Source organism: Eutrema salsugineum, unplaced genomic scaffold, assembly GCF_000478725.1.
Source record: "Eutrema salsugineum unplaced genomic scaffold, Eutsalg1_0 scaffold_9, whole genome shotgun sequence".
In the NCBI taxonomy this organism is placed as follows: domain Eukaryota; kingdom Viridiplantae; phylum Streptophyta; class Magnoliopsida; order Brassicales; family Brassicaceae; genus Eutrema; species Eutrema salsugineum.
Window position 1 is genome coordinate 552328 of NW_006256342.1, and position 26387 is coordinate 578714.

Genomic DNA, 26387 nt, shown 5'->3' on the forward strand with positions numbered 1-26387 from the left:
CATTTGCATCTTCATATAACCAAATGTTGTGTAACCTTGGTCCACCATGTCTTCACGTGGATAGAATACCGATACAGCAGTTTCCTGTAAAATTCATTCAAGTGAAAAATTTATTCAGTCCACTCTTCTTTGCTGTATGGACTATTCAAGCAACAATATTGCTAGAAGTGAACAAGAATTTTGAAACGTACCTTGCCACCAGGAAGGAGCTGAGAAAACGCATGCCAGTCAAATCGCGGAAACAAATGAGCCAACACTATATGACCCGCCTCATGAACAGCCAGAAGTCTCTTCTTTTCGTAAGATACCTAATGTCACATTAGCTTCAATGGTAAGGGCGTTTTAGATCTGTGGCATAATAGTATGGTTTTGAGATAAGTAGTACAAAGGATGTCGGTACGAACACTTTGTTCACATTTCTGTTGTTCCTCCTCTGTAAGGAGCACACCCATACCCTCAAGCAATTGTTTATCTAACACATCAACAATATCTTGCTGGTATATATACGACCGTCCCCTCCTAACCTGTAAAGTCGAGTTATAAATAATCAAGGATACTTCTCTAACTATTGCATATTTCTGATGGGAAGGTGAGATCCAGTTGTAAGTTAATTACATACCGACATTATAGCTGCTTCATTAACAAGATTCCGGATATCTGCTCCAGAAAAGCCAACTGTCCGAAAAACAAGCTGAATGTAGAAAAGGAGAAGAAAAGTTATGAACGAGCAAACACCTATCTCAGATATACTATCGAGATTACCAAATAGCAGGAAAACTACTTGCCTTCCCAAAATCTATATCTTCAGCAAGGTTCTTCCCGGCGCTGTGAACTCCAAATATTTGCACTCTTTGCTTTGCATCAGGCAAACCAATATAGAGTCGACGGTCAATGCGTCCAGAACGGACAAACTCCAGGTCGAGTTCATCAGGTCTATTGGTAGCACAGATAAATATCACAGCTTGTCTCAGAGAAAACCTATCGATACCTGTCTTTTCCTTCCTGCAAGAAGGTACAATTCAAATGTATAAAAACCTTAAATCCCGTGGAGATCTTAGAAAGTGAGGAGGAACCAAATAATAATGTCAGATGAATATTGATAAAAAAAAAACATATATCTCATTATAGTTTCTGAACAAGTGAAGACTCTTACTCCCCATCAAGCTGTGCAATTAAAGCTTCAAAAGTTGCTCTTCTTCGTGGATCTTTCCTAGCATGTCTACCAGCAATAGCATCTATTTCATCCACAAACACAAAAGCAGGTGCCTGGAGGCAATATTTTTACAAAATCAGATCTACAATAATAGTGCGAGGAGACGACAACTATACCAAATGAGCTTTTATACACGTAACTAAGAGTGCTTACATTTCGTCTCGCGACTGAAAACATCTCATTGATCTTTGCAGCACCACTTTTTTCACTGTCAGTGAACTCTGCACCAGATGCAAACACAAATGGTAGCCCACTTTCCTTTGCAAGTGTTCGCGCAAAAAGTGTTTTCCCAGTCCCAGGAGGTCCAGAAAGAAGCACACCCTGAGTCAAAAACGGAAAAGGAGGAGGAATTGCACCTAGTCAGTTTAATGGAATAAACTACTATTCACATGTTAAAATGAGTCCAGATGTATTTTACCCTGACAAACGCCACATTTCTCTCATAGTATTGCATTGGGTTTCCCATGTAGATCATTAGCTCATCAAGAAGATCCCAAACATCACCGCCTAGTACCACTTCCTTATACATTGATTTTGTCTCACTGACATCTCCAACCGGCTGGATGAAAATTAAAACTTATCAATAGAAGTGTGAACAAAGTTTGAAGAAGGTAATACAACAAAGAAGCAAAAAGGTAACTGTTATAGAGAAATTATTACCAATATAAAATTTTCCGCATAAGCCATATCAAACAGCTGATTATACTTCTTGTAGAGAAACCGCTTTGATGTGATGAGGAGAAGCATGGCAGATTCTCTTATAAACCATAGAATAAGTATCCCAGGCAGAAGTGCGATGAACACTTTCATGAAGTAGTGGATCTGCCTTTTCTGAAGGAGATCCACCTCAACTCCCGAGCTGGATATAATCTCAAACAAGTATGGATCTAATGGAATGTCAACCTAGAAAAAAAAAGGATACGGAATGGTGATTGTACATCATTCAGTTTCAATACTTGCAACTATGAATTTTTTACTTACAATATATTCTAGAGGGAAACCTTCTTTCATCGTCACATACAATTTCTTTAGGTCTTCCGTGAAGACAACAGCTGCAACCTGTTAAAAAACACACAGCGGATATCCCATCAACATAAGCTCAAAAACGAAGAAGTCAAAAGATATATTATTCCATCACGTCCAGATCAAATTAATTGCTCTGGGAAAGGGAATTATTCATCACATTCTATTCCACAATGAATACACCGTCATCTATTTGTATTCAGTAAGAAAAGTCAACTGGTTTTAGTGACAGATACCACTAAAAATCCATAAGCGGGAAAAGAGTGGAGGTTAGAGCCTTAGAGCTGTACCTCCGAAGAATCAAGCTTCTGAAGAAAGTATGTATAAGGAAGCTTAGGGCGATATCGCCACCATCTCTTTGATATCCAGAGAGCTCTAGTTCCCTCAGTTTCAGATGTCCTTTCAATAACATCTTTGCGAAGACTTTTCTCTACCTCTTTCATATCAAATTCAACAACATACTTAGCCCTTGAGGAGTTTAACTGCTCTGATAATTTTTCTCTTTCCAACATTTCCTTCCAGGTTGCAAGCCTTTCCCGCCAGGTACCTACACTGTCTCCAATTTCACCTATCATAGAAGGATCCAATAGAGAGATTAGATGGTGAAAATCAAAGGTTACCAATGCGACTCTATCTTGAACTTCATCTGCTATGTAGGAATCAAGAAATGCTGCCGCCCAAGAAAAGGATTCGAGAGAGATATTAGATCATCGAAAGCAAAGGTTTCTCACATTAAATCACTTATTATTACAGCATGCCACAACTAGACAGGTATCTAGAGCTCTTCTACATTACAGTAGGAATCAGCCACAACATTTTAAGAGGTAAATTGAAAAAGAGGATGGATTAACTTCTAATTCAGCATGGCAGCAGAAGTTTTTTTATTTCTCACATAATCAAGAAACATCGATGATGAAATTAATAATAAAGCTATGCCTATATTATAAGAAGTTGCAATGAAGCAAAACAATATTTAATGCAACTCAGATGTCTCCATCTGAATGTATATGCACTGACCAGAGACACCCAGATCTTGGCTTAGTTTCTTCTTTGCCTCTGTCTGGATCCTAACATTTCTATCAATGATTTGTTTGAGAGATCCCTCTGTTGTCTCCAGATCCTCATCCCATGCATTTTCGCCAACATAAGAAGTATCGTGGACAAGTGTTCCATCAGGCCCTTCAATGAACCTTTTCAGTTTCAAGCCTTTGGGTGTTGTCTTCCTCCAGATATTTCTCTTAAACCTGAGACGGTAGACAAAATCAGGACATACTAGCAAGTCGTCAGCTAAAAACACAACATGCTTTATGCTTCCCAGTATTGAAGCTTTAGATGCTTCCATAGCTGAGCATGCACTTGTTTAAGGATGATACCATTGTTTAAATATGAACCAAATTTTACCACGTTCCCAGTAAATAAATTACAATTGAAAACTGAGGATTAGGAGGTACTTACTTATCTATATTGCCAGGAGATGGCTCGGGGATCAAAGCCTCCATAAAAGACTCTGTCAACTCTCTTCTTTCTCGTTCTATCCGGGGAGCTTGAACGGCAACATAAACTCTTTGACAAGAAAATAACAGCGCAAAAGCATATATGACCAATGCAGCAACTCGTGTACCGTCCCAATTCCTAATGTCCTGATACAAAAAATCTTCTCTCATTAAGAAACTACGGCTAATACTTAAAAGGTGCAAAACTACATAAATACACCACATGGACTACCCAAATAAAAACCCAGTTTCTCGAATTCTTGTATATGTTGTTAGATAAGGGAAGTTGTAGTCATTTCCATGATAAATCTAGTCCAAAACTTTTGCTTCCGTCAATTCATCGACAAAGTAAAGAAATACAAATCGCTTGTTCCTCAAATATTGCTGAACACAAACAGAATCACTCTCTAGCAATACTTCAGAATCAGAGATTAAAATGCTGCAACAGCTTACCTTCCAGTGCTCCCACTTGTTCCAATCGATAAACGAAGGCACTGTCTCATTTTTCAAGCGATCTAACTGGTGCTGGCCCTTCTGCACGCTATTCTTAACTCGACCCACATACTCATCCACTCTCGCACCTGCTTCTTCCGAGTCAAACCCAATTTCCTTCTTCACAGACTCTCCGATCTTTTCCCCAATCCGCTCCACACCAATACGAAGAGACCGCGCCAATCTCAACCATGAAAAGCCTCCGTCGTTATTAGATGAGGACCCATTACTACTTTCAGACGCGTAGACACGAAAAATCGGATTTCTCCGGGTAACTCGCAGTCCATACTTGGCGGGAAAGCGAACAAGACCAGAACTTTTAGGTCTTTTAAAAAATTTCGTCGGTGAAGAGATAAGCGGATTCGGCTTATACGGAATTGCAATCTCCATGGAAGAAATTTCAAGTTGAAAAGAACAAAACCAGACACATTTGGGGGTTAAAGAGTTCTCTCTGCTGAAACTACGGAAGGAAAATAGTGAGAACAAATCAATCGGCTTACTCGTCTCTCCGGCAAGACTTACGCTTCCCTCCGGTGAGGAGGTTTATCTACTACACTCGGACACTGATGTGTCGTTGAGAGTTTTTAGTTTTCATTGTTGTGTTTGGTTCGAAAGAAGAATGATGGGATGACAAAAAGAGGCTCGAGCCTTATGAATTACAAGTGCACTAGGCCCATTAAGATCTCTCGGCCCAATTTCGGAAATTTTTAACTTTTTCTTTTAATTTCATGACACGTAAACGGCCGTGGAGCCCAAGGAGGCAAAATCGTAAACTTACTCGTCACGGGCCCACCATTTCCATTTCTTGCGAAGTTCTCCACGCTGCTTTTATATACTGCGTCTCGTCTTCTCGAAATATCCACCAACTCTTTTATATCAGCCACTTCATCTTTCTGTAGCTTCGATCGTCTCTCTTTACATCCACTCATGTGAGTATATTCTCTGATTTGTGCCCTGAGATTCTCATTGAATCGATTCTTATTGATTTTCGACTGTGCTTTAGCCAGGTTTTCTAGATCTGTTCTACTATTTGTTTGATTTCTCCGTCAATCTCATATCGCGGGGTGCATCTTGTTGTTTGCAGTGTTTTTTTTTTGTTCCTCAAAGTATCTACTATGGCGACCAAGAGAAGCGTTGGAACTTTGAAGGAAGCGGATCTGAAGGGAAAGAGCGTGTTCGTGAGGGTTGATCTCAACGTTCCTTTAGACGATAACTCTAACATCACCGATGACACCAGGATTCGTGCCGCTGTTCCCACCATCAAGTACTTGATGGGAAACGGATCTAGGGTTGTTCTCTGCAGTCACTTGGTATGTCATCTCGTTTTTCACCTCATATACTAGCTTATCTGTTGTAAATTTGGTGTTGAAATTTTGATCTGATCTGTTTTATTAGCTCGTTTGGTTTTATCACGGAGCTTCGTTATTTGATCGGCTACATAGTCGGGTGTTTTCGCTTTCTTATATGATAATTTATGCCTTGTGTGAATCATCTGTATAAGTTGGGTCGCTCTCCTTGCAATTTCAGATTCATGCTTCATCTGCATCTGTTTCAATATCCCTTTTCACATCGATATTCAGTTATATTATGTCTTAGTAGTGGCGTGCTACTTTCGTTATGTTCATGAAGAAAGAATTTCGCGTAGAGATTTGAATTATTCGATATCTTTGATTTCAATTTTTAGTAACTTTTGGATGTCACTGATGTCAATTTTATGTTTCAGGGCCGCCCGAAAGGTGTCACCCCTAAATTCAGCCTAAAGCCTCTTGTGCCGAGATTGTCTGAGCTTCTTGGTGTTGAGGTTTATGCTTCATGTTCCTCTATGCGTGCAAGTTTTATGAACAGCAGCCTTCACTAGTCTTCAGCTAACAATGTTTGTGACTTGCTGTATTGTGTTAATAGGTTGTGATGGCAAATGACACTGTTGGTGAGGAAGTCCAGAAATTGGTTGCAGGACTACCTGAAGGTGGTGTTCTTCTGTTGGAGAATGTGAGGTTCTATAAAGAAGAAGAGAAGAACGACCCTGAATTTGCAAAAAAGCTTGCTGCGCTTGCTGATGTCTATGTTAACGATGCATTCGGAACTGCTCATAGAGCTCATGCTTCCACTGAGGGAGTTGCCAAATACCTGAAGCCTTCAGTCGCTGGTTTCCTCATGCAGAAGGTGCCTTACCTTATTGCAGCATATAGAGTGTTTTATTAGCAGTATTTACACCATTTTGTACTGATTAGACTATTACGCTGATTAATGTTTTAGGAACTTGATTACCTCGTTGGAGCTGTGGCAAACCCCAAGAAGCCTTTTGCTGCCATTGTTGGAGGTTCAAAGGTTTCAACAAAGATTGGTGTCATTGAGTCACTCTTGTCCACCGTTGACATCCTCCTGCTCGGTGGAGGTATGATTTTCACTTTCTACAAGGCACAAGGACATTCAGTCGGATCTTCCCTTGTGGAAGAGGACAAGCTTGACTTGGCCAAGTCACTCATGGAGAAGGCCAAAGCCAAAGGTGTCTCTCTTTTACTCCCAACCGATGTGGTTATTGCTGACAAGTTCGCTCCCGATGCTAACAGCAAGGTAACAGTCGCATCATTGATGTTGGACTCAGTGGGTCGTGAACAAAAAAAAAACATTTTAAGTGTCTGATAAGTCAATTTAAAGCTGACACACTTGTGAGCTTTTTGCAGATAGTGCCAGCTACTGCAATCCCAGATGGCTGGATGGGACTCGATATTGGTCCAGACTCCATCAAGACATTCAGCGAAGCTCTGGACACAACCAAGACCATCATCTGGAATGGTCCCATGGGTGTTTTTGAATTCGATAAGTTTGCAGCTGGAACTGAGGTACGAGCAACTAATACTGCTATTGTACATCCATCGTATCTTAACATGTATCACCTCAAACCACATTACCTCTGGTCACATAAACCTAAGTTTGATCCAAATTTCCATGTATCTTCAACATGTTTGTTAACTGAAGAAACCAACCCGACTTAACTAACCTGATCTCTTGTCTTGTTCATTACCAGGCCGTAGCGAAGCAGCTTGCGGAGCTGAGCGGAAAAGGAGTGACCACAATTATCGGAGGAGGTGACTCTGTGGCTGCCGTTGAAAAGGTTGGTTTGGCTGACAAGATGAGTCACATCTCTACCGGAGGCGGTGCAAGTTTGGAGCTTCTCGAGGGAAAGCCACTTCCAGGAGTCCTCGCTCTTGACGACGCTTAAGAATCTTCCAAGTTTCATCTCTCTTGTGTTATTATATATAATGTAACAAGTCGTCTGGTTTTCTTCTGACCAGATGAGCAAGCCATTATTATTGTCAGCTTGAGATTTCTTTCTGCGGCTCTTTTTTGGAGTTTTTTTTAGTTTGGAGCCTTTTTTTAAGAATAAAAAAGAAAGAGATGAAACTCTGATTACATAGTAAACTCCTCCCGATTTCAACCAATTATATTATCCATCCAATATGAAAATTGCTTGAAAATTGCTTGTTTTGAAAATTTGTTTGTCACGATCAATAGAAATAGTTGGCAGGATCAATAGAAATAGTATGGGGCAACAGTGATAAGGTAAACCTATTTTGCATTTAACAAACTGAAAATTCCAATTTCTTAATATTCTTTATACAAACTTGAAAGCAAAATTTGTTTGCATCTCACATTTGAGCACAACAATATAATTTTGGAAGAATTCATCAACATGAGAGCTATAGTTGAGGCTAAAGACGACTTGGAAGGAAACTTTACTGAGCTTCTTCATTTATGGAATAAATTAAGAGGTTAAAGTTGTTAAGCTTGAATTATAAATCGGAGAATATTTTTTTTGGTCCGATGAACTATTTAAAAATCGGTTAGCGCCGAAGATTAATGCCCCGGTCCGAGTACTGGGTTTCAAAATTAAAATTATGATCCTTAGATCAGATGTTGTATGATGTATCTCTATTATTTTCAAAACACAATTGCGTTACTAGTTTATACAGTAGCTGGGGGAATGTACGAATTTGTTTGCAGTTCTATCTATAATATACCGTTTAATTGTACCAAAACCCGGTTCCAAACCATTAACCGGCTGGTATCATCTCAGAGTTTGCTCCGATGGCAGAAAACCCTTTGCGATCAAAAGAAAGCCGTCTTCCTCCTCAGACGGAGTCCCTCCCATCTTTAACCAGAGGAATATTTGAAATCTCTTCAGATTACAGAAGAGAAGTGAAGTTTGGCGCAGCCTATTTGCTTATCTCAGATTCTCAAATAGTTCTTCTTCATTTTTTGGCCATCTCACTTACAGAAACCTACTCTCTGCATCTATGAATTATCGAACAATGAGATTTGATTTCTCATCCGCTTCGCATTTGATATGAAATCTCAGATGTTCCTTCGATCAGCCATTCAGTTCTATTCAAAGCCGTCATGGATAATGCATCGTTCCTACACCTCCGGTAACACGGCGGAGTTTAATATCGCAGGCGAGGTCATCAGTATCCTAGCTAAGAAGAAACCTATAGAGCCCGCTTTAGAGCCGCTTGTTCCCTTCCTATCGCAAAAAATCATCACATCGGTAATCAAAGATCAGGTCAATCGGCAATTGGGATTCCGTTTCTTTATATGGGCATCGAGAAGAGAGCGTCTCAGGAGCCGAGAGTCTTTCCGTTTGGTCATCAACATCCTCTCTGAAGAGAACGGGTGCGATCTATACTGGCAGACTTTGGAGGAGCTCAAATCTGGTGGCGTCTCTGTCGATTCTTATTGCTTCTGCGTCCTGATCTCCGCTTATGCTAAGATGGGTATGGCGGAGAAGGCAGTGGAATCGTTTGGAAGGATGAAGGAGTTCGATTGCAGACCCGATGTGTTCACGTACAACGTGATATTACAGGTCATGATGCGAGAAGAAGTCTTTTTTATGCTGGCTTTTGCTGTGTACAATGAGATGCTCAAGTGTAATTGTTCCCCAAATCGATACACATTTGGTATTCTGATGGATGGATTGTATAAGAAAGGGAGAATGGTTGATGCACAAAAGATGTTCGACGATATGACAGCTAGAGGAATTTCTCCTAACAGAGTTACTTACACCATTCTCATTTCAGGATTATGTCAAAGGGGAAGTGCTGAAGATGCACGAAGGCTTTTCCACGAGATGAAAGCGGGAGGTCACTCTCCTGATTCTGCCGCGCTCAATGCTTTGCTTGATGGGTTTTGTAAATCAGGTCGGATGGTTGAGGCATTTGAGCTGTTGCGACTGTTTGAGAAAGATGGTTTTATACTTGGCCTCAGAGGTTATAGCAGCTTAATCGATGGATTATTCAGAGCTAGTAGATACGATGAGGCTTTTGAGTTGTATGCAACTATGCTGGAGAAAAATATTAAGCCTGACGTTCTTTTGTACACAATACTGATTCGAGGTTTATCTAAAGCCGGGAAGATTGAGGATGCATTGAAGCTCTTTAGCAGCATGTCGAGTAAGGGCATTCGCCCGGATACCTACTGCTACAATGCTGTTATAAAGGCTCTATGTGAGCAGGGACTTTTGGAAGAGGCTCGGTCCCTTCAACTCGAGATGTCGGAAACGGAATCCTTCCCTGATGCATCCACACACACGATTCTTATTTGTAGTATGTGCAGGAATGGGCTAGTTAGGAAAGCCGAAGAAATTTTCAAGGAGATTGAAAAGAGAGGTATTTCTCCTTCGGTTGCTACGTTTAATGCTTTGATCGATGGACTGTGCAAGTCTGGTGAGCTCAAGGAGGCTAGGTTATTGTTGCATAAAATGGAGGTGGGGAGACCCGCTTCCTTGTTTCTACGGCTCTCGCACAGTGGTGGAAATCGGAGTTTTGACACGATGGTTGAATCTGGTTCGATTCTCAAGGCATACAAAGATCTTGCACATCTTGCTGATGCTGGGAATTCGCCGGATATTGTAACTTACAATGTTCTGATAAACGGGTTCTGCAAAGCAGGAAACATTGACGGTGCTCTCAAGCTGCTCAACGTGCTTCAATTAAAGGGTTTATCCCCTGACAGCGTCACTTACAACACTCTCATCAACGGACTTCATAGAGTTGGCAGAGAAGAAGAAGCTTTTAAACTCTTTTACGCGAAAGACGATTTTAGACACAGCCCCGCGGTTTACAGATCGCTCATGACGTGGTCATGTCGGAAAAGAAAGATTGTGGTGGCTTTTAGTCTATGGATGAAATACCTGAAGAAGATATCTTGTCTGGACGATGAAGCAGCTAATGAGATTGAACAATGTTTCAAGGAAGGGGAAACCGAGAGAGCATTGCGATGGGTAATCGAAATGGATACCAGAAGAGACGAGTTCGGTTTAGGACCTTACACAATATGGCTAATTGGGTTATGCCAATCCGGGAGATTTCAAGAGGCCTTGATGGCGTTTTCGGTTTTAAGGGAGAACAAGATCCTCGTCACACCTCCGAGCTGTGTCAAATTGATTCATGGACTCTGCAAAAGAGAACAACTTGATGCAGCAATAGATGTGTTCTCATACACTCTAGATAACAACTTCAAGCTGATGCCTAGAGTTTGCAACTACCTCCTTAGCTGTCTCCTGCAATCAAGAGACAAAATGGAGATTGTTTCTCAACTTACAAACAGAATGGAACATGCAGGGTACGACATTGACTCGATGCTTCGATTCAGGCTTTTGAAACGTCTTAGACGTAAAAAGGTCAGGTTCGGATAGATCTTTTTTGATACATATAGTTTATTCACATCAGCGTTTTTTGGCGGGTTTTGTCGAGGAGAGAATTTGAGTATTGATTCAGTCTCTAATTAACTTAACATTACACAAGAGTAGACGAATCTCTGGAACCAGAAGCTCAGAGGAAACATGACAAAACCGAGTGTAAGCAGGTTATAAGGAGAAAAAATGCTAATACGTAAATGCTTTGTAAGATTTATTGATAGAGTCGTTCTTCAAGTTTTCATTACTGTACAATGATTTGTTCTGTATGATGTTAAAATCTCTTTGAAATAAAGACTAAACATGTCTGAATCTCTGGTTTCGTTTCAAAACCTGTTCCAAAATGTCTGAATCTCCTATATGTACACAGCCTGTCTGTAGGATAGTGCAGTTTATTGAATCCCTGATGAGACAAAATATCCATTAATCAGCAACCATCAATTGCTTTGTTCATATCAGAAAGAGAAATTGACTGGGAATGAATGTTTGAGTACGAATGTTTGTTACCTCTTTGATTCTTATTGTGTGGATCAGACAGAAATATTGCTCGAATCACAAGCTTGAAAAATGAACCAGATTGATATGTTGTGAACGGCTGATTATGTATGTAGCTGTTTATTTTTTTTTTTTTAAACACAGGTTTTGGTCCATTCAGGCATTTATAGTCTATTCATAAAGATCATTTTGAAAAGTATCCTGAAGGGCTTTTTGTAAACCCCGGCCCAGTCCCATCTGACGTGGCATCACCAAGGGCTTTCCCAACAGTCAGTAAGTATCTTGGTCAAATATCACAGGAGGCCGACCAATCATGAGCCTTAGCGTCGAATCCTCTACACGTGTCTTTGTGTTCCACGTCCAAATCTCAACGGTTGATTCTCATAGTTGCATTAGTATAGTTGGGGCCGCAGCAGATCGTAACCCATCAATTTTATAGCAACAGAGTGTCGTCTCTGCACAGTCGTAGGCACATTTATATATTCCTAAAAAGCTCCGTTGAGTAGACGAAAGAGTGCAATTCCAAAGCATTTCTTTGAATTTAAAATAGGAAAAAAGGAGAAACTCTGCATTTTGGATTCTTCACGTTTATATTTTTGGCTCTACACCTACTCCCAGAAGCCAACGAAGGGGGTTAGGGTTTTTGACTAGCGAGACGAGATCTCTTTGTTTCTCCAGCAGCAATTCAATGGCCTTCTCTTCTCTCGTCAGATCTGCCGCCGCCTCCACGGTTGCCGCTCCTCGCGCTGACTTTTTCTCTTCACCTGCGCGTGATCATTCTAAGGTCAGAGACGACGTTTTTGGTTACTAGTTTCTTCTCGATTTGTTTTGCCTTTTGCTTAGGTCGTGCTTTGATCTGCTTGGATTTCGTCTTTACGCGCCTTTGCTTAGTTCGAAGAAGTAGTTTGATGCGATGAATATGTTATTCCTGTTTTCTTTAGCTCTGCTCTGAGTTTCTCAACTTGTGCTGGTGACATTAATCCTGTTTTTGTCTTCTCTTTCGTTCTCGTATGTTGTCTCATTGAATCGACGAATTTATTTCCAACTTGTGAAATGGCCTGATCTTAGTTTTCAGTCTCTTTTGGAGTTGCTGCGTTATTTGTTCAATTTGAATTACTATCTCTGGAACTTTGCATGAAAAAACAATCGTAGTTATTGCTTGTTTTTCAAATACTCAGGTGTCTTCAAGTCTTGGATTTAGTTGCAACCTGAAATCATCAAGATTTTCTGGGGCTGCCGTTGCTACTGGGCCATCTTCATCTTTACAGTACTGCCAAAACATCTGTTTCACATGTAAATCGAACAATGCACTTTTCGATTCTCATAGGTTTGCTATTTTTATGTTCAAATGTACAGGAAACGCAATAGAAATGTGCAACCCATCAAGGCCACGGCTACAGAAGTGCCATATGCAGTTCAAAGTAGGTTAATAAAAATTAATTCACTGGATGTGTTTGTTGCTGTATGCTTATTGGCGAATTTGATTTGATTGGAATGAGTAGGGTCAAGTAGCAGTGGAAAGACAAAGGTTGGGATCAACGGTACGTGCTTTTTGGCTGTGTCCCAGATCATCATTTACTCCCTTAAGAGTATTCTTTGAAGCCCCAACTTTTTCGTTTCTTATGGAAGCTCTTTTTTTCTGGCTATGAATGCTACAGGTTTTGGTCGGATTGGAAGGTTGGTCCTCCGCATAGCAACCTCCAGGGATGATATGGAGGTTGTAGCAGTCAATGACCCATTCATTGATGCCAAGTACATGGTAAGGATGTCTTCAAGCTTGTTGTTTTAGCAGGGTATTTCTTGAAACGCTATTTATGATCTGTTCTTAATCTGAGTTACATTCTTGCATGCTTGAACCCGGTATAGTTTGAGAAAACTTTGAAAGAAGTATCATATGTTAGTCTTCTTTTCCAGTGACAAATGTCTGTATTCAAACTTGATGTGGATCTTCTATTTCCCTGCTTCACAGGCTTACATGTTGAAGTATGATTCTACTCATGGAAATTTCAAAGGAAGCATCAATGTCATTGATGATTCTACTTTGGAGATCAATGGGAAAAAGGTCAATGTTGTCAGCAAGAGGTATCGCTTCAAAGCGGCATTTTGTTTTCTGCAGATCAGAGATCATGCTATCTCAGTTTAGAACTTAACATCTTTTTGATTCTTCCTCAGAGACCCATCGGAGATCCCTTGGGCTGATCTTGGAGCTGATTATGTTGTTGAGTCTTCGGGGGTATTCACTACCCTTTCAAAGGCTGCATCCCATTTGAAGGTGCATTTTCATACAAACATGCTTGCATTCATTGTTGACCTCATAACTTGTGATAACATTTAATCAAATAACCTTGTTCCAAGATGACATATGCTTTTGCTTGATATTTCATTTGTTTTGCAGGGTGGTGCAAAGAAAGTTATAATTTCTGCCCCTTCAGCTGATGCACCCATGTTTGTTGTTGGGGTAAATGAAAAGACATACCAACCAAACATGGATATAGTCTCCAATGCAAGTTGTACGACCAATTGTCTTGCACCTCTTGCTAAGGTTGGTAATGTTGCATGATGATCTCATTCCTCATTTGTGCTTGTTTTTATCCATAAATTATTCATTGCTAAGAGCTTTTTAAAGGCGGACCTAACTGTTATTGGCAGGTGGTGCATGAGGAATTTGGTATTCTTGAAGGCTTGATGACAACTGTCCACGCAACCACTGGTCTATATTTCTTGCTCTCCTGCTGTACATCACTGTATATTACTAACCTGATAACACTAACCTATGTGTGTTGGTTATCTTTTCGTCTTCCATATCCAGCTACTCAGAAAACTGTTGACGGGCCATCAATGAAGGACTGGAGAGGAGGCCGTGGAGCTAGTCAAAACATCATTCCTAGTTCAACCGGTGCTGCAAAGGTACACAAAAATCACATGGTTATCTACAAGCACGTAGTCCTGAATCATATTTGAATCATATTATGGTTGAAATAGGCTGTAGGTAAAGTTCTGCCAGAGCTGAATGGGAAACTTACGGGAATGGCATTCCGTGTACCAACACCAAATGTTTCCGTTGTGGATTTAACTTGTCGACTTGAGAAAGGTGCCTCGTACGAAGATGTTAAAGCAGCCATTAAGTATGCTTCTTGACCAACAAATTTTCCTCATCATAATACTATTGTTTCATGGGTTTATTGTAGAACTTGTAGTTACCTCTCATGTTTTAATGAAAACCTCGAACAGGTTTGCCTCAGAAGGACCTCTAAAAGGCATTCTCGGGTACACAGATGAAGACGTTGTGTCCAATGATTTCGTCGGTGATTCAAGGTTGGTGTGTCTTCTTCTTTTTTGAAGCCATCTGAATCTTGCTTTGTGGTTGACCAATGTGGTTGATTTCGGTTGTGTCATAACAGGTCAAGTATCTTTGACGCCAATGCCGGGATTGGATTGAGCAAGTCCTTTGTGAAACTTGTCTCTTGGTACGACAACGAATGGGGTTACAGGTACAGTTGTTGATTGTCATCTCATATCCACTCCATTAGATATAGCTACCAGTTCTCAAACACTTACGGTTCTTCTCCCCATTTTACTACAGCAACCGAGTGCTTGACCTTATAGAGCACATGGCTTTGGTAGCAGCCAGCCGCTAAAGACGCTCCGGTTCTTGCAGAAGCTTGAGACTTTCTACTTTTTTGCGTAGCCTGCTACAAAGCCGGTTTGGATTGGTTTGGTTCTATTAGGTGGTAGAGATCTTTTAGAGGGTTTGGTTTGAATCACGAGCCTTCTTTCTTTTTGGTTCTCTTTCAGTATCAGCAACTACGGAAACATTGATTTGGTCTAAAAGACTAAAAACCATGCGACTTTCATCTATCAATAAGGGGATAGGATTTGTTTTACTTTAACCAAATTAGCTTATCAGTATAAGCAAACAATTGTTTGGGAGCTTCTATAATGCATCGTTAAGCCTTGCCCGTGCTTATGGTATATTAGATCACACTAATTAAAATCTATAGAAAACTGAAACTAAATTAGATTAACCGTATAACCAAACGCCTACTCCATCGTTTTGCTTACTTGGTTTGGCATTCGACGAAGCATGAAGATTTATGAATCGAGATCAACAACCTCATCATCTATCTCCTATGTGCCTTGCCTCTTTGCTTCTAAAGAAAGAAGAGGAGTTAGAATTAGCGGAAGCAGACTACGAGCATTGTGTTCGCTTCTTTTTCAAGCGACAGAGGAGTTATTTATTCGCGAGTTTGAGGTTAAAGGAGAAACTATTGGGATAAGGTTCTCTCTCTCCGCTTGCTCCTTATTTGAGTGAAGTTGCAATATAGTAGTAGTAGTATTTGTTTATTCCACTTGCTCCTCGCAGTATTTTTTCATGGCCCCTGAAAATATATCTTACTGCATATGCCCCCTTACATTTTGTTTTATTGCATATGGCCCTTGAAATTTTGTTACATTTCATCTAATCCTTATAGTTTTGTTTTTCTTACAGATCCACCCAAAAGTTTTTTTATTCCAAAATGTCTCTTAAAAAGGTGGTTTGTTATAACATTTGTTCCCTGAACTTTTGGCTATGCCATATGCACCCTAAACTTTTGTTCATCGCATCTGTTCCCTGCCCTATTGTGAACCAAACCTACAATATAAACGGCAATCTAGTGTGTATACAAATCCCGTCTCCAACAACTTCGTCAGATTTCGAAGGTACCACTTCTTTCTCTAGAAAATCTTTTTATTAGAAACAGGATTTTCTTATAATAGTCCAGTGTTATATTGTTTTTTTTTTTTTGGGGTAACATAGAGTGTTATATTGTTTATTAGTGACGTGCACGCAAAAGAAAATAGTCTGAAATTCTGAATATAATCCAAAGCCGTGATCGAGTCGAGTTGCCTTTGTCAATTCTAGCTCTACTAACTGAGATTATTGTTCTTTATTGTTTATTTCAAGTTATTTTAATTGGACAAGCCTCCTGGTTCATATACGCCACTAGAAACGAAAAATGGTCCAGTTTCAGCTCCACCACTTTTGCACCACCATTGAGTCTGAGTCATTTCTAAAACACAGCCACGTATGCTCTTTACCGATATAAAATATCTGTTTCTTGATAATAACAAATTCTCTCAATTTTAAAATATATGTTTCATTTCTGCGTCAAACAAAATATATTGCTTGGTGCAGATCTATCACTTGATACTTCTTTTTCGACAACCTCAATTATACGTTTGGATATTTTATTCTGATTTTGTTTAAAACATTTTTATTTTGGTATAGTATTTATATAATAGTTTATTTTAAATATATAGTACTTATGTAATAGTCTGTTCGTTCCCTGGTTTGTACTTTTGTGTCTATTATTTTTTGGGACCTTATTTTTTTGGTTGCCAATCAAAGTTTTATTAATGAAACGGAGTCGTGGTATTTATATAGAGAAGCGCGACGTGGCATTTTCTGCAAAATTCCCACAAAAGAAGCAACAATATTTGTTTCTCTCGTAGAGTCGTAACTACCTCAAAAAAATCAGCAGAGAGAGAGAGATACGCAATGGCGACGGAGCATCCTAGCGTTAGTGGAGGGGACTACATTGTCGACCTTTTGCCGAACGACGACGATGACTCGGCGCCGTCTTCATGGCGTCTCAGCCTCGACACATTTCGCCTCCCTTCTTCTTCGCCGTTGTCCTCTGGCCGTCACAAAGGCCGTACTCGCTTGTCCCGTTATCTCCGGACTCCGAGTAAGTTTCTTCGTCACGCTTCACCTAAAACTTCGTTTCGTGTTTATGTTCATAATCGGCTTACTGTTCGTGTTTTAGCCCTTCCTTTTTTCGTCGGCAAATTGATTCAGAATTTTTAACCCTACACGAACTTTCCGCAATTGCTCCAATTATACGTGGTGGAGCTGAAAACTGCGAAAGGCAAAATATCTAAGCACTATGGAAAATTCTAGAGTTGTCCTGCCTAAATTTTTCTGTGTAAAAAACCCTGTGCATTGATTCAAAAAGGAATTTAGCCTGTCTTCTGCTGATTCAAAGTGTTCAAGCTTCTGATGCAATCTGATATTGGTACTGGGAAATTCGATGGATACAATATTCTCTCTTTTCCACATGGACCATATGTTAGATTCTATATGGATCTAGGAACCTTCTCTTAGTTGTTTTAATCAACTGTGATGAATCAGAATCTTGCTTTATTTAAGTATGATGGGGACGCAGAATCATATCCTTCGGAGGTTTTACGCAGTGTATAGATTGATGGGAAACTGATAAAACCACTAGAGAGGATAGATCATTATACATGCTTAAATCATAAGTAAATAGGTACATAATCTTTGACATGGGTTTCACTCTTCTTTGTTGTCAAAAATCAGAAAAGGAACGTAAAGTCTCTGAGTACTACAAGAAGCAAGAGAAGCTCCTTGAGGGTTTTAATGAGATGGAGGCAATTAACGAAACTGGTTTTGTATCTGGAGCTCCAACTGAGGTTCCATTACTCGAATCTCTTCTCTCACTGAGATTTTTATCCATTTTCATAGCAACTTTTTTTTTGACTTTTCAACAGGAAGAAATGAAGAAGCTTGCGAAGAGCGAGAGGCTTGCAGTTCACATCTCAAACGCAGCAAACCTTGTACTTTTTGTAGCAAAGGTTTATGCTTCTGTGGAGAGTAGATCTATGGCTGTGATTGCTTCAACTTTGGACTCTCTCTTGGATCTCCTGTCTGGATTTATTCTATGGTTTACTGCAAATGCCATGAGAAAACCAAACCATTTTAACTATCCAATCGGAAAACGACGGATGCAACCTGTGGTATAGTCTCTGTTCCCCCTAATTCCCTTAAGATAAGATGTCTAGAAGATATGGCATTTCATCAAGTAAAAGTCGTGGTTCCTGAATTTGACAGGGGATCATTGTGTTTGCATCTGTGATGGCAACTCTTGGGCTACAAGTGCTTCTCGAGTCAACCAGGCTTCTTGTTTCCAAGGTACAACATACTTGTAGCAGTGGCATCGTCAGTTATATGATCTAAATTAATCTTTCTCTTTGTACAGAATGGTCCTCACATGAGTAGCACTGAGGAAAAATGGATGATTGGAATAATGGCTTCTGCTACAGTCGTCAAGTTTCTGCTCATGCTTTACTGCAGGAGTTTTCAGAACGAAATCGTCAGGGCCTATGCACAGGATCACCTCTTTGACGTTGTCACCAATTCAGTCGGTTTAGCAACAGCTGTCTTGGCTGTCAAATTCTACTGGTGGATTGATCCATCTGGTGCTATTCTAGTAAGTAAATCATCAACCTTCAACATTCTTGAAACGTCTCTTGTGACTAGTGATGTACAAGAGATTCAGGTGCTTGATTGAGAAAACTATTCTTCTTAATGGTTTCAGATTGCTCTGTACACAATCAGCACATGGGCAAAAACAGTTCTAGAGAATGTCCATTCGCTGATTGGACGCTCTGCGCCGCCGGATTTCTTAGCAAAACTAACCTTCTTGATATGGAACCACCACGAAAAGATTAAACACATCGACACAGTGAGAGCCTACACGTTTGGGTCACACTATTTTGTTGAAGTGGACATTGTTTTGCCAGAGGATATGAGGCTGCACGAAGCTCACAACATCGGAGAAACTCTTCAGGAGAAGCTCGAGCAACTCTCTGAGGTCGAGAGAGCTTTCGTTCATATTGACTTTGAGTTCACTCATCGTCCTGAACACAAGTACAAGGTTTAGATACCAGAATAGCTTCTAATTAATGGATCCAGAGGAGATGAATTGAGCAGGTGGTCTCGGTTTGTCTGGATTTTTTTTTGTTTTTGTTTTTGTTTCTGCCTTTCGTAAATTGCATTCGACAAAAGAATAACTCAAATCCTAGTATAGTAAGTAATATGAGTGAGACTTTCGGAAACGATTTGTTTTTCATTACCAGGAAAAAGATAAGTATATAAAAGCTACATAAAGTTATATCAGAAGATATAACCATAAATGGAGAAGCTGCTAGGCCCAATATTAGGGCCGACTTAAGTGGCTTGAAAATGCAAAGAGTCCATTGTTAGGGCCTATTATATATACTCAAGAGTATTTGACAAGCCCAATGATGAGGCCCATTAACGTGTAAATTCGAACATATTATAGGCCCGTTATTACAGCCCTAATCAATGTATTATATATAGTAGGCCCAGATATGGCCCAATAACCTCGGCTTTGGAAATAATTAGAGACTCTTTAGGGTTTATTGTAACCTAGCATCTTCGCTATTTAAGCCACCTTTTCCACGGAGGCATACATCAGACAAGAACGTTTCTCCGTTTTGCTTCGGTTCAATTCTTCTTCTTTGTGTTTTTAAGTTTTTTTCAGATCCTGGCCTGTGATGTTTGAGATTGTCCGTACCATCTGAGATTTTTATTTCTCCTTGATGATTTGTTTCCTCTAGGTTCTGAGGCTTTGGATAGATTTGTCTACGATTTTACTTAATTTTGGATTTTATATATCGTGTTTCTGAATTTTAGGCGCTGATGATGAAATAAGATTACCATCAAACTTTGAGAGATTCACAGCTCGTTGATGCATACCTCTTTTTATAATCTGAGCCTAGTTTGTTTTGAGATCTGCTCTGGTTTTGTCGTATATTTGAAGTCGATTCTTGAAAGAACAGGGCAATAAATTAGAGTCTCTGGTACACTTAGCAATAGTGTATTAAGCGCTGTACGTTGCCAAGATTGAATATGGCTGATATTCTGGTACTTGTTCTAGTTAAAATAGTTCTTGTGCATTCAAAAGGCCATACATGATTCCGTTCCAATTTACCTAATAATTTGTGTTTTATATTGCTCTCATGGTTTTGATCTAGTATGTTCGTAAAGGCAACAATTTAGAGTCTCTGATTCACTTTTCAATAGTGGATAAAGCGCTGTACGTTGCCGATAATTACTTGGAACAAAGATTTCTCTAATGGCCTCAAATTTATTTTGGTCAATACAATCAATGTCCCTATATTCCATCACCAACTTGCATATTTCATTCGCAGCTAGGTCCTCTCTTCTCTTACTGCTTGACCGTCAAGACTTCACGTAATCTACTTTAACTAATTGAGAATTCAACATCAATCCATATTAGACAATGTCATCCGTATTGAATAAGTGAAATATTGGACGAATAAGTTAATCAATGCTCTAACTAACATTGTTCTAACATTTTAAATAATTATTTGCTCTTTCTTCTGTAGTGTGGGCTTCCTTTGTATTTATTACCGTTTTGTAGTCGTTAAAAGGCCCAGTTTGAAAATTAGTTCATCTGCTATTGCTTATCATGTTCGCCTTTTTTTTTTCTTTATCGTATGAATGCAACATACTAAAATTACCTATGACCTTTAAAAATGCTTCATACATATTTTAATTTCGTGTGATTATGGCAAAAACAAAAAGAGAAAATCAAAAGTATTAAAAATTTTAAATTTGTATTTCGTTCGTAATAGAACTTTGTGAGACCCTCATTCATATTCGTAAATGAGAAATGGAGAAAGATCGTATTCTTTATCGTATGGAAATTAAAAAAGAAGAAGAAAAATTAATAAAGATAATTAGAAAGAAGTCAAAAGAAGAAACATGTTGGCGAGGTTTGATTACCACTCAAAAAACGAACAGCTGTTTATCGTCCAACAAAGCTTCGTGCATCTCTTTGCTCTTCTTCTCCTAACTGTCTCCCTCTCACATCTCCTCTCTGATTCTTCGCCTTTGGAAAAGTAAACAGAAAAAGAGAAGAAGCTTTTAAAATCCAGCAGCTAGCTATGGCGTTTCTTCTACCTAATCTCTCCCCTTCTTTCCTTCTTCAAACTGGAAAATCCCTCAAAGATAAACCCATTTACAACCAATCTCTATCGTTATCATCGTCTTCCTCCAATTGCTACGAATTTGAAGAAGATAGTCTCTCTCTGCTTTCTCTTCCCGTCCACGCTCCTCCTGTTCGAGGTGCGCAGGTTAAGACCAGACCCAGTGCGCAAGATAAGCACCAGCATGACAAAGATGAATTCTACATCAATCTTGGTTTAGCTGTACGCACGCTCCGTGAAGATTTGCCTTTGCTCTTCACCAAAGATCTCAATTACGACATTTACAGGTTAATAATCAATTATCCTTTCGGTGGTCGAAGTGAAAAAAAAAAACTTCGATGAATTATAATATAGCATACGAGTGTTTATAAGATTCTGCAGTCATGATTGTCTATTTCATATCATCTGAGATTCTTTGCTGTTTGTTTCAGGGATGATATAACATTGGTGGATCCAGTGAACACGTTCTCTGGGATTGAGAACTACAAGCTGATTTTCTGGGCACTCAGATTTCATGGGAAGATACTGTTCAGAGATATATCACTTGAGATCTTCAGGGTCTGGCAACCATCAGAGAACATGATTCTCGTCAGGTGGAATCTTAAAGGTGTACCTAGAGTTCCATGGGAGGCCAAAGGGGAGTTTCAGGGCACATCTCGTTATAAACTCGACCGCAATGGCAAAATCTACGAGCATAAAGTCGATAACTTGGCTTTCAACTTCCCTCACCAGCTCAAGCCTGCCACTTCTGTTTTGGATTTGGTCACTGCAAGTCCCAATCCAACTTTCATGTTTGGCTCTGCGGTTTCATACTCATCTTCTTCTTGGATTGAGTTCTATCAAGCTGTGCGAAGGACATTAGACAAGCAAGAAGAGCAAATCCTTGTGCAAGACCGTTTTGTCATATGTTCATAGAGCCGTTGGGTCACACTCTGGTGTATATATCTATACTGTTGCATTGAAGATAAATATACTTATATATATGTGCAGGCATATGTAGATGTGGTTGACTTAGGTTTTCAGAAATCATGAAGGGTAGGGAAACCAAACGCAACACACTCTGTGTAGTGTGTACTCATGAGCTTTGTACAACTTGCCTATCGAATAATGTAAACAGACAATTATTATCTTATAACACACTCGAGTTTTTGTCATTAAGATTTTGCAAAAATGGTATCCCGAGTTCCCGAGACTAAAATAGGGTCTAATCTTATTGAGAATAATCAGACTAAGACAACTTAAAAAATAAAAATAAAAAGTATAGAATGAAAAATACAAGACAAGCCAAGTCTGTAAGTTATTCAAAAGCCAACTCCGTAAATACAAGAACGTTGATGGCAGATGATTCATTATCACGGTTGTCTTGTCAAAGTTCACATAGTCTCCAAGATTATAAACTTTTTTGTGTGGGGATTCTAAAAATGATGAGAAGAGTCATATCATATAATGCCCATTTGGGTCACTCACCTCGGGATTACTACACTTTTGTTCCTATTCGCGGTACGGTGTGAGATCGATCTGGAAACGCTGCTTCCCTTTTGTGACCCTCTGCAAAAAATGTAAAAATCAAGGTCTTGCAATTGTTAATGGTGTATAGTGAGGCAGTTCTTGAAACAACAAAGGCAACCATCACGCAATAATCCATGGACTGAAAAGACTTACAGCGATCGCGATGAGCTCCTCTAGGAGTTCTTCTAGATGACGCAAAGGCTTTGACAATGGAAAAAACACAAGAAATATTCATATCATTTAACGAGAGGGTACTTTTGTCGTTGAACTGAGAATGAATTCATGGCATAAGCAAGGAGAAAACTCACCCATTGAGTTGGACCATCAACTGGAGCACTTAGAGGATCATCATGAACCTGATCATAATCAAATTCAAATAAATTATCCAAGAGTATATCACCAATAATCTAATGAACTTGAAAAATAATGTCTAAATGATATGGTGTCGTAGTGGATTTTAGCAAATTCTCCTAACCTCCATGAATATTCCATCAACGCCAACTGCTACAGCTGTTCTTGCAATGCATGGTATTAACTCACGAAGGCCTCCACTAGCAACACCACCACCCTCCAACTGCATAACGATGTATCGTTTGTGTTCGACTTATTTGAATATCATTGCCTTCTAGATAAAATAGTTATTTTCAAAAGGAATATACCTTCTTGCCTGCAGGTTGTTGTAGTGCATGGGTTATATCAGCGACCTGACACCAGGAATCAAAATGGTTATGTTAAATTGTAGATTGGCAAACATACGATATCAGCAGAATACGCATTGTTAAAAAAAAAAAAAAGGTGAGCAAATTTGACATACAACAGGGCAATTAGCTTCCCTCATCCATTCAAAGTTTCGTGGATCTACTATCAAATCATCTGGTAATCAAAACCAAACAGAGCATCAGTCAGACAATTTCAAGGCAGGCCAAAGAATGGTTTCAGCACCCTTTGATGTGTACTTCACCAATTCATTTTGTTGTAAGTCCCAAAATATTTGCATAAGAGTTGAGAATGTCTGCTTGTTATCTACGATCTAAATTCCATGGACACAAAGAACATCTTAAAATCTACTTCTGGCTTTCGATAACGGAACAGGACATGATAACTTACTGTATCCAAACATGGTTCCTCTTTCACAAACCATCACATTTGGATTTCCAGCCAGTTTAACCTTCTCGGCCGAATTTTCCATGACCTTAGCATACATACACCGAGTCATCAAAACTATTCCAGCAAAAAAAAATATATATGCCCAATTCGAAATACATAAGAAGAAAAAACTCACAGAAGGAGCACAGAATTGTCCTTTTTTAATATTGATAATTTTTCCGGTTTGGGCTGCCGCGACGAGAAGATCTGTCTGGAATTATAGTTAAAACCTTATCATGAACCAGAGAACTAATATAAATCAATGATTGGAAGTCCTAAAGCTACAAACAGGAGCCTTGAGAAAATACAGTTTAGAGTCTTGCCTGGCGACATAAGAATGCTGGTATCTGAATTATATCTGCAACCTTGCCAACTGCTTCGCACTAAGAAAATAAATACCGCATGAGAAGGTACCAAAGCCCTCCTAAATATCAACTATCTTACATGCATACATTCATTTGTACCTGGATCGATTCGTGAACATCGGTTACTATGGGTAGGTCATATGCTACTTTCACTTTCTCAAGAATCTGCGTTGGAGAACCATAAATGTGAGTCATGAGACCATCAGTATTCTTTCTCAAAGAAAATAAAAAACTAAAAGCAAATTCTCGTTTCAAATAAATGGTAGCATCATAGGTGGAATGTTATGCAACTGCTGACATAAACTCAATCCAAATTTCCTAGAAGAACTTAGAATTAGTTTAGATATAAAGATCCATCTAACATCAAAACTCTGTGAAGGTGCTCAAATCCATTCTGACACCACAATCATCTATAACCACAAGGACACAGAATGAGTGATTAAAGGTTACCTTCAGACCCTCAGCCATGCCAGGGCCTCGGAACGACTTTGAAGAGGTTCTGTTAGCTTTATCAAAACTTGACTTGAAAACCAGGGGTAACCCAATTCTACGCCATTTACACACAAACAAACAAACAAAAGTAGCATAAGGAATTAGGAAAAAGGGGGAAAAAAAAACCACATTGTTCAAGATGTACAAAAGATCTCTCAGGCAAAAACAGAAGACAATGATGCCATAAACGCAAACAAAAGCTTCACTGGTAATGCTAATGCCAAGTACAAGGGATCATACTTTGTGGCAATGTCTTTTATGTGCTTTGCCATTCGAAGAATATGTTCCTCGGATTCGATCACATTTGGGCCAGCCAACAAGAAGAATGGTTCAGCAGCCTATACACAGTTAATATATCAAGCTCAATTATACCAGAAGAAGCGAACATTCGAAAATCTGAAAGCAAAAAGGCGAGATTCAAAACCTTAAGCTGATTGTACAGAGGTGATGTTGCCGCCATTATTATCGTCGAGCCAATAACCAGAAAACAAAAGCTGAAATGCCCGAGAAAATCCGAAATAAAATCCAGAAATCAGGAAAAACTAAAGGTTTCTCGCGACGAAACAAACAAGAGATGGAAAGTTTAGGAACCTGACCTTTAAATTGATCTCGAAGTTGCAGAGTGAGTGAAGGGAAGTGAGATCTCCTCCCACACCTTTTAGCGCGAGGCAGATGTTTGGATACACGGGCAGATTAATTCCTACCCAGGATAAGGACGTACAATTTTTCGAAAAATTATTATTAACTAGGAGAAAACCTGCGCAGGATCTTATTTTAATTTATATATTTTAAATATTTTCTATTGAATTTTATGTTTACTATTAATATATTTTTGTCTAAAATATTTATATTTTCTTCAATTTCTTCTTGATGATACATTATATGTAATCTATTTTACATCAATTGTATTAAATAGTCTCATTTTTTCTTCGATCTTTATATTCTTTTTATTCTTATAAATCTTACTAATATAATACTTGTTAATTTTTTATTTTATCATTTTAATTTGTTTGGTTATATATATTTTATTGATTCCATCTTTTTTTATTATTTAAAAAAATAACCATAGATGACATTTTTATGTGGATACCTTTCTTTTTACTATTATTTTTTTAATAACTTTTATCTTTTTAATCATTTATTAAATATGATTTGTGTTTTATAATTTTATGAGTTGAATTTTTATATAATATTATTTGAAACTTTTTAACTTATTTAGTCTCATAATTTGTTTTCACATGCATTAAAAATTAACTAATTTTTTTAGTTTATAAATAAATTTTAAAACATTGTTAAAAAATAGAGTTGTGCATTTAAAAAGTCTTGTATAATATAATATTTATAAGTTTTTATATGTTTAAATTAAATTCGAATTTCATTCTAATATAAAGATATATTAATATTTATTAATGTGATTTAATGTGTTTTAATGTAATTTAAAATGTTTTAATAATTTTAATATGTTTTAATGTGTTTTAATTTGTTTGTTTTAAATATAATTAATTATTTATTTTATTAATGTTTGAAGATGACAGGTGACGCTCTCTCCAGCGCTGATGTGTCACTCGGAGAGAGTTGGTCAAGTTTTATATATAAGATTCCTCTTGCAAATCTTCTCATTCCATTTTGTTGCATTAACATTTTAT

The 26387-nt window shown here is 38.7% G+C and overlaps 7 protein-coding genes and 2 non-coding genes across 9 annotated transcripts in view; 7 read left to right on the forward strand and 2 right to left on the reverse strand.

The window, feature by feature from the left end:
* LOC18008116 (ATP-dependent zinc metalloprotease FTSH 12, chloroplastic) overlaps positions 1-4815 on the reverse strand; it is a 6131-nt gene extending 1316 nt beyond the window's left edge. The window contains exons 1-14 of the mRNA XM_006389814.2: positions 4183-4815; positions 3692-3876; positions 3254-3480; positions 2527-2804; positions 2195-2272; positions 1874-2116; positions 1632-1772; positions 1367-1534; positions 1154-1266; positions 786-1002; positions 620-691; positions 405-524; positions 192-308; positions 4-84 (exon numbers count right to left, since the gene is read on the reverse strand). Of these exons, the coding sequence (XP_006389876.2) occupies positions 4-84; positions 192-308; positions 405-524; positions 620-691; positions 786-1002; positions 1154-1266; positions 1367-1534; positions 1632-1772; positions 1874-2116; positions 2195-2272; positions 2527-2804; positions 3254-3480; positions 3692-3876; positions 4183-4611 (2469 nt within the window). The 5' untranslated portion in view covers positions 4612-4815. The remainder of the gene's footprint in view (positions 1-3; positions 85-191; positions 309-404; positions 525-619; positions 692-785; positions 1003-1153; positions 1267-1366; positions 1535-1631; positions 1773-1873; positions 2117-2194; positions 2273-2526; positions 2805-3253; positions 3481-3691; positions 3877-4182) is intronic.
* A 216-nt stretch (positions 4816-5031) lies between these two features.
* On the forward strand, positions 5032-7662 carry LOC18007842 (phosphoglycerate kinase 3, cytosolic). Its single transcript, XM_006389815.2, has 7 exons — positions 5032-5150; positions 5306-5531; positions 5945-6022; positions 6124-6384; positions 6478-6795; positions 6906-7064; positions 7250-7662. The coding sequence occupies exons 2-7, from the start codon at positions 5337-5339 to the stop codon at positions 7442-7444; spliced, it is 1206 nt and encodes a 401-aa protein (XP_006389877.1). The 5' UTR covers positions 5032-5150; positions 5306-5336; the 3' UTR covers positions 7445-7662.
* Positions 7663-8368: 706 nt separating this feature from the next.
* Positions 8369-11204, forward strand: LOC18008128 (pentatricopeptide repeat-containing protein At1g79540). The gene has a single exon (XM_006389816.2). The coding sequence runs from the start codon at positions 8570-8572 to the stop codon at positions 10913-10915; it is 2346 nt and encodes a 781-aa protein (XP_006389878.1). The 5' UTR covers positions 8369-8569; the 3' UTR covers positions 10916-11204.
* Positions 11205-11924: 720 nt separating this feature from the next.
* Positions 11925-15316, forward strand: LOC18008039 (glyceraldehyde-3-phosphate dehydrogenase GAPCP1, chloroplastic). The gene is made up of 14 exons (XM_006389817.2): positions 11925-12194; positions 12589-12677; positions 12767-12831; positions 12913-12951; positions 13069-13169; positions 13380-13492; positions 13583-13682; positions 13806-13952; positions 14060-14120; positions 14220-14317; positions 14393-14535; positions 14642-14725; positions 14812-14901; positions 14994-15316. Exons 1-14 carry the CDS (start codon positions 12099-12101, stop codon positions 15046-15048), a joined length of 1281 nt encoding a protein of 426 aa, XP_006389879.1. The 5' UTR covers positions 11925-12098; the 3' UTR covers positions 15049-15316.
* A 1569-nt stretch (positions 15317-16885) lies between these two features.
* Positions 16886-19367, forward strand: LOC18007843 (metal tolerance protein 9). Its single transcript, XM_006389818.2, has 6 exons — positions 16886-17139; positions 17772-17884; positions 17963-18208; positions 18303-18383; positions 18451-18681; positions 18790-19367. The coding sequence occupies exons 1-6, from the start codon at positions 16950-16952 to the stop codon at positions 19132-19134; spliced, it is 1206 nt and encodes a 401-aa protein (XP_006389880.1). The 5' UTR covers positions 16886-16949; the 3' UTR covers positions 19135-19367.
* Positions 19368-19763: 396 nt separating this feature from the next.
* LOC112087201 lies at positions 19764-19846 on the forward strand. Its single transcript, XR_002899964.1, has one exon. It is a non-coding gene; the product is annotated as a small nucleolar RNA snoR117 (small nucleolar RNA).
* Positions 19847-19908: 62 nt separating this feature from the next.
* LOC112087198 lies at positions 19909-19994 on the forward strand. The gene has a single exon (XR_002899962.1). It is a non-coding gene; the product is annotated as a small nucleolar RNA snoR116 (small nucleolar RNA).
* A 1022-nt stretch (positions 19995-21016) lies between these two features.
* LOC18008030 lies at positions 21017-22381 on the forward strand. Its single transcript, XM_006389821.2, has 2 exons — positions 21017-21516; positions 21661-22381. Exons 1-2 carry the CDS (start codon positions 21188-21190, stop codon positions 22142-22144), a joined length of 813 nt encoding a protein of 270 aa, XP_006389883.1. The 5' UTR covers positions 21017-21187; the 3' UTR covers positions 22145-22381.
* A 92-nt stretch (positions 22382-22473) lies between these two features.
* Positions 22474-25370, reverse strand: LOC18009312 (2-dehydro-3-deoxyphosphooctonate aldolase 1). Its single transcript, XM_006389820.2, has 14 exons — positions 25338-25370; positions 25166-25235; positions 24982-25079; positions 24700-24796; positions 24349-24414; positions 24208-24267; positions 24021-24095; positions 23846-23930; positions 23553-23611; positions 23398-23442; positions 23214-23312; positions 23047-23094; positions 22892-22939; positions 22474-22777 (listed from the first exon to the last, which is right to left on the reverse strand). The coding sequence occupies exons 2-14, from the start codon at positions 25199-25201 to the stop codon at positions 22721-22723; spliced, it is 873 nt and encodes a 290-aa protein (XP_006389882.1). The 5' UTR covers positions 25202-25235; positions 25338-25370; the 3' UTR covers positions 22474-22720.
* Positions 25371-26387: the final 1017 nt, after the last annotated feature.

Coding starts and splice junctions, on each gene's coding strand:
- LOC18007842 (XM_006389815.2), top strand. CDS start 5,337: ATGGCGACCAAGAGAAGCGTTGGAACTTTGAAGGAAGCGGATCTGAAG. Junction 6,796..6,905: donor CTCCCGATGCTAACAGCAAG/GTAACAGTCGCA, acceptor AGCTTTTTGCAG/ATAGTGCCAGCTACTGCAAT. Junction 7,065..7,249: donor AGTTTGCAGCTGGAACTGAG/GTACGAGCAACT, acceptor GTTCATTACCAG/GCCGTAGCGAAGCAGCTTGC.
- LOC18008128 (XM_006389816.2), top strand. CDS start 8,570: ATGAAATCTCAGATGTTCCTTCGATCAGCCATTCAGTTCTATTCAAAG.
- LOC18008039 (XM_006389817.2), top strand. CDS start 12,099: ATGGCCTTCTCTTCTCTCGTCAGATCTGCCGCCGCCTCCACGGTTGCC. Junction 14,536..14,641: donor GATGTTAAAGCAGCCATTAA/GTATGCTTCTTG, acceptor AACCTCGAACAG/GTTTGCCTCAGAAGGACCTC. Junction 14,902..14,993: donor GACAACGAATGGGGTTACAG/GTACAGTTGTTG, acceptor ATTTTACTACAG/CAACCGAGTGCTTGACCTTA.
- LOC18007843 (XM_006389818.2), top strand. CDS start 16,950: ATGGCGACGGAGCATCCTAGCGTTAGTGGAGGGGACTACATTGTCGAC. Junction 17,140..17,771: donor CCGTTATCTCCGGACTCCGA/GTAAGTTTCTTC, acceptor GTCAAAAATCAG/AAAAGGAACGTAAAGTCTCT. Junction 18,682..18,789: donor ATCCATCTGGTGCTATTCTA/GTAAGTAAATCA, acceptor TAATGGTTTCAG/ATTGCTCTGTACACAATCAG.
- LOC18008030 (XM_006389821.2), top strand. CDS start 21,188: ATGGCGTTTCTTCTACCTAATCTCTCCCCTTCTTTCCTTCTTCAAACT. Junction 21,517..21,660: donor CTCAATTACGACATTTACAG/GTTAATAATCAA, acceptor TGTTTGTTTCAG/GGATGATATAACATTGGTGG.
- LOC18009312 (XM_006389820.2), bottom strand. CDS start 25,201: ATGGCGGCAACATCACCTCTGTACAATCAGCTTAAG. Junction 24,268..24,348: donor ATGTTCACGAATCGATCCAG/GTACAAATGAAT, acceptor TTATTTTCTTAG/TGCGAAGCAGTTGGCAAGGT. Junction 24,096..24,207: donor CAGCATTCTTATGTCGCCAG/GCAAGACTCTAA, acceptor CTATAATTCCAG/ACAGATCTTCTCGTCGCGGC.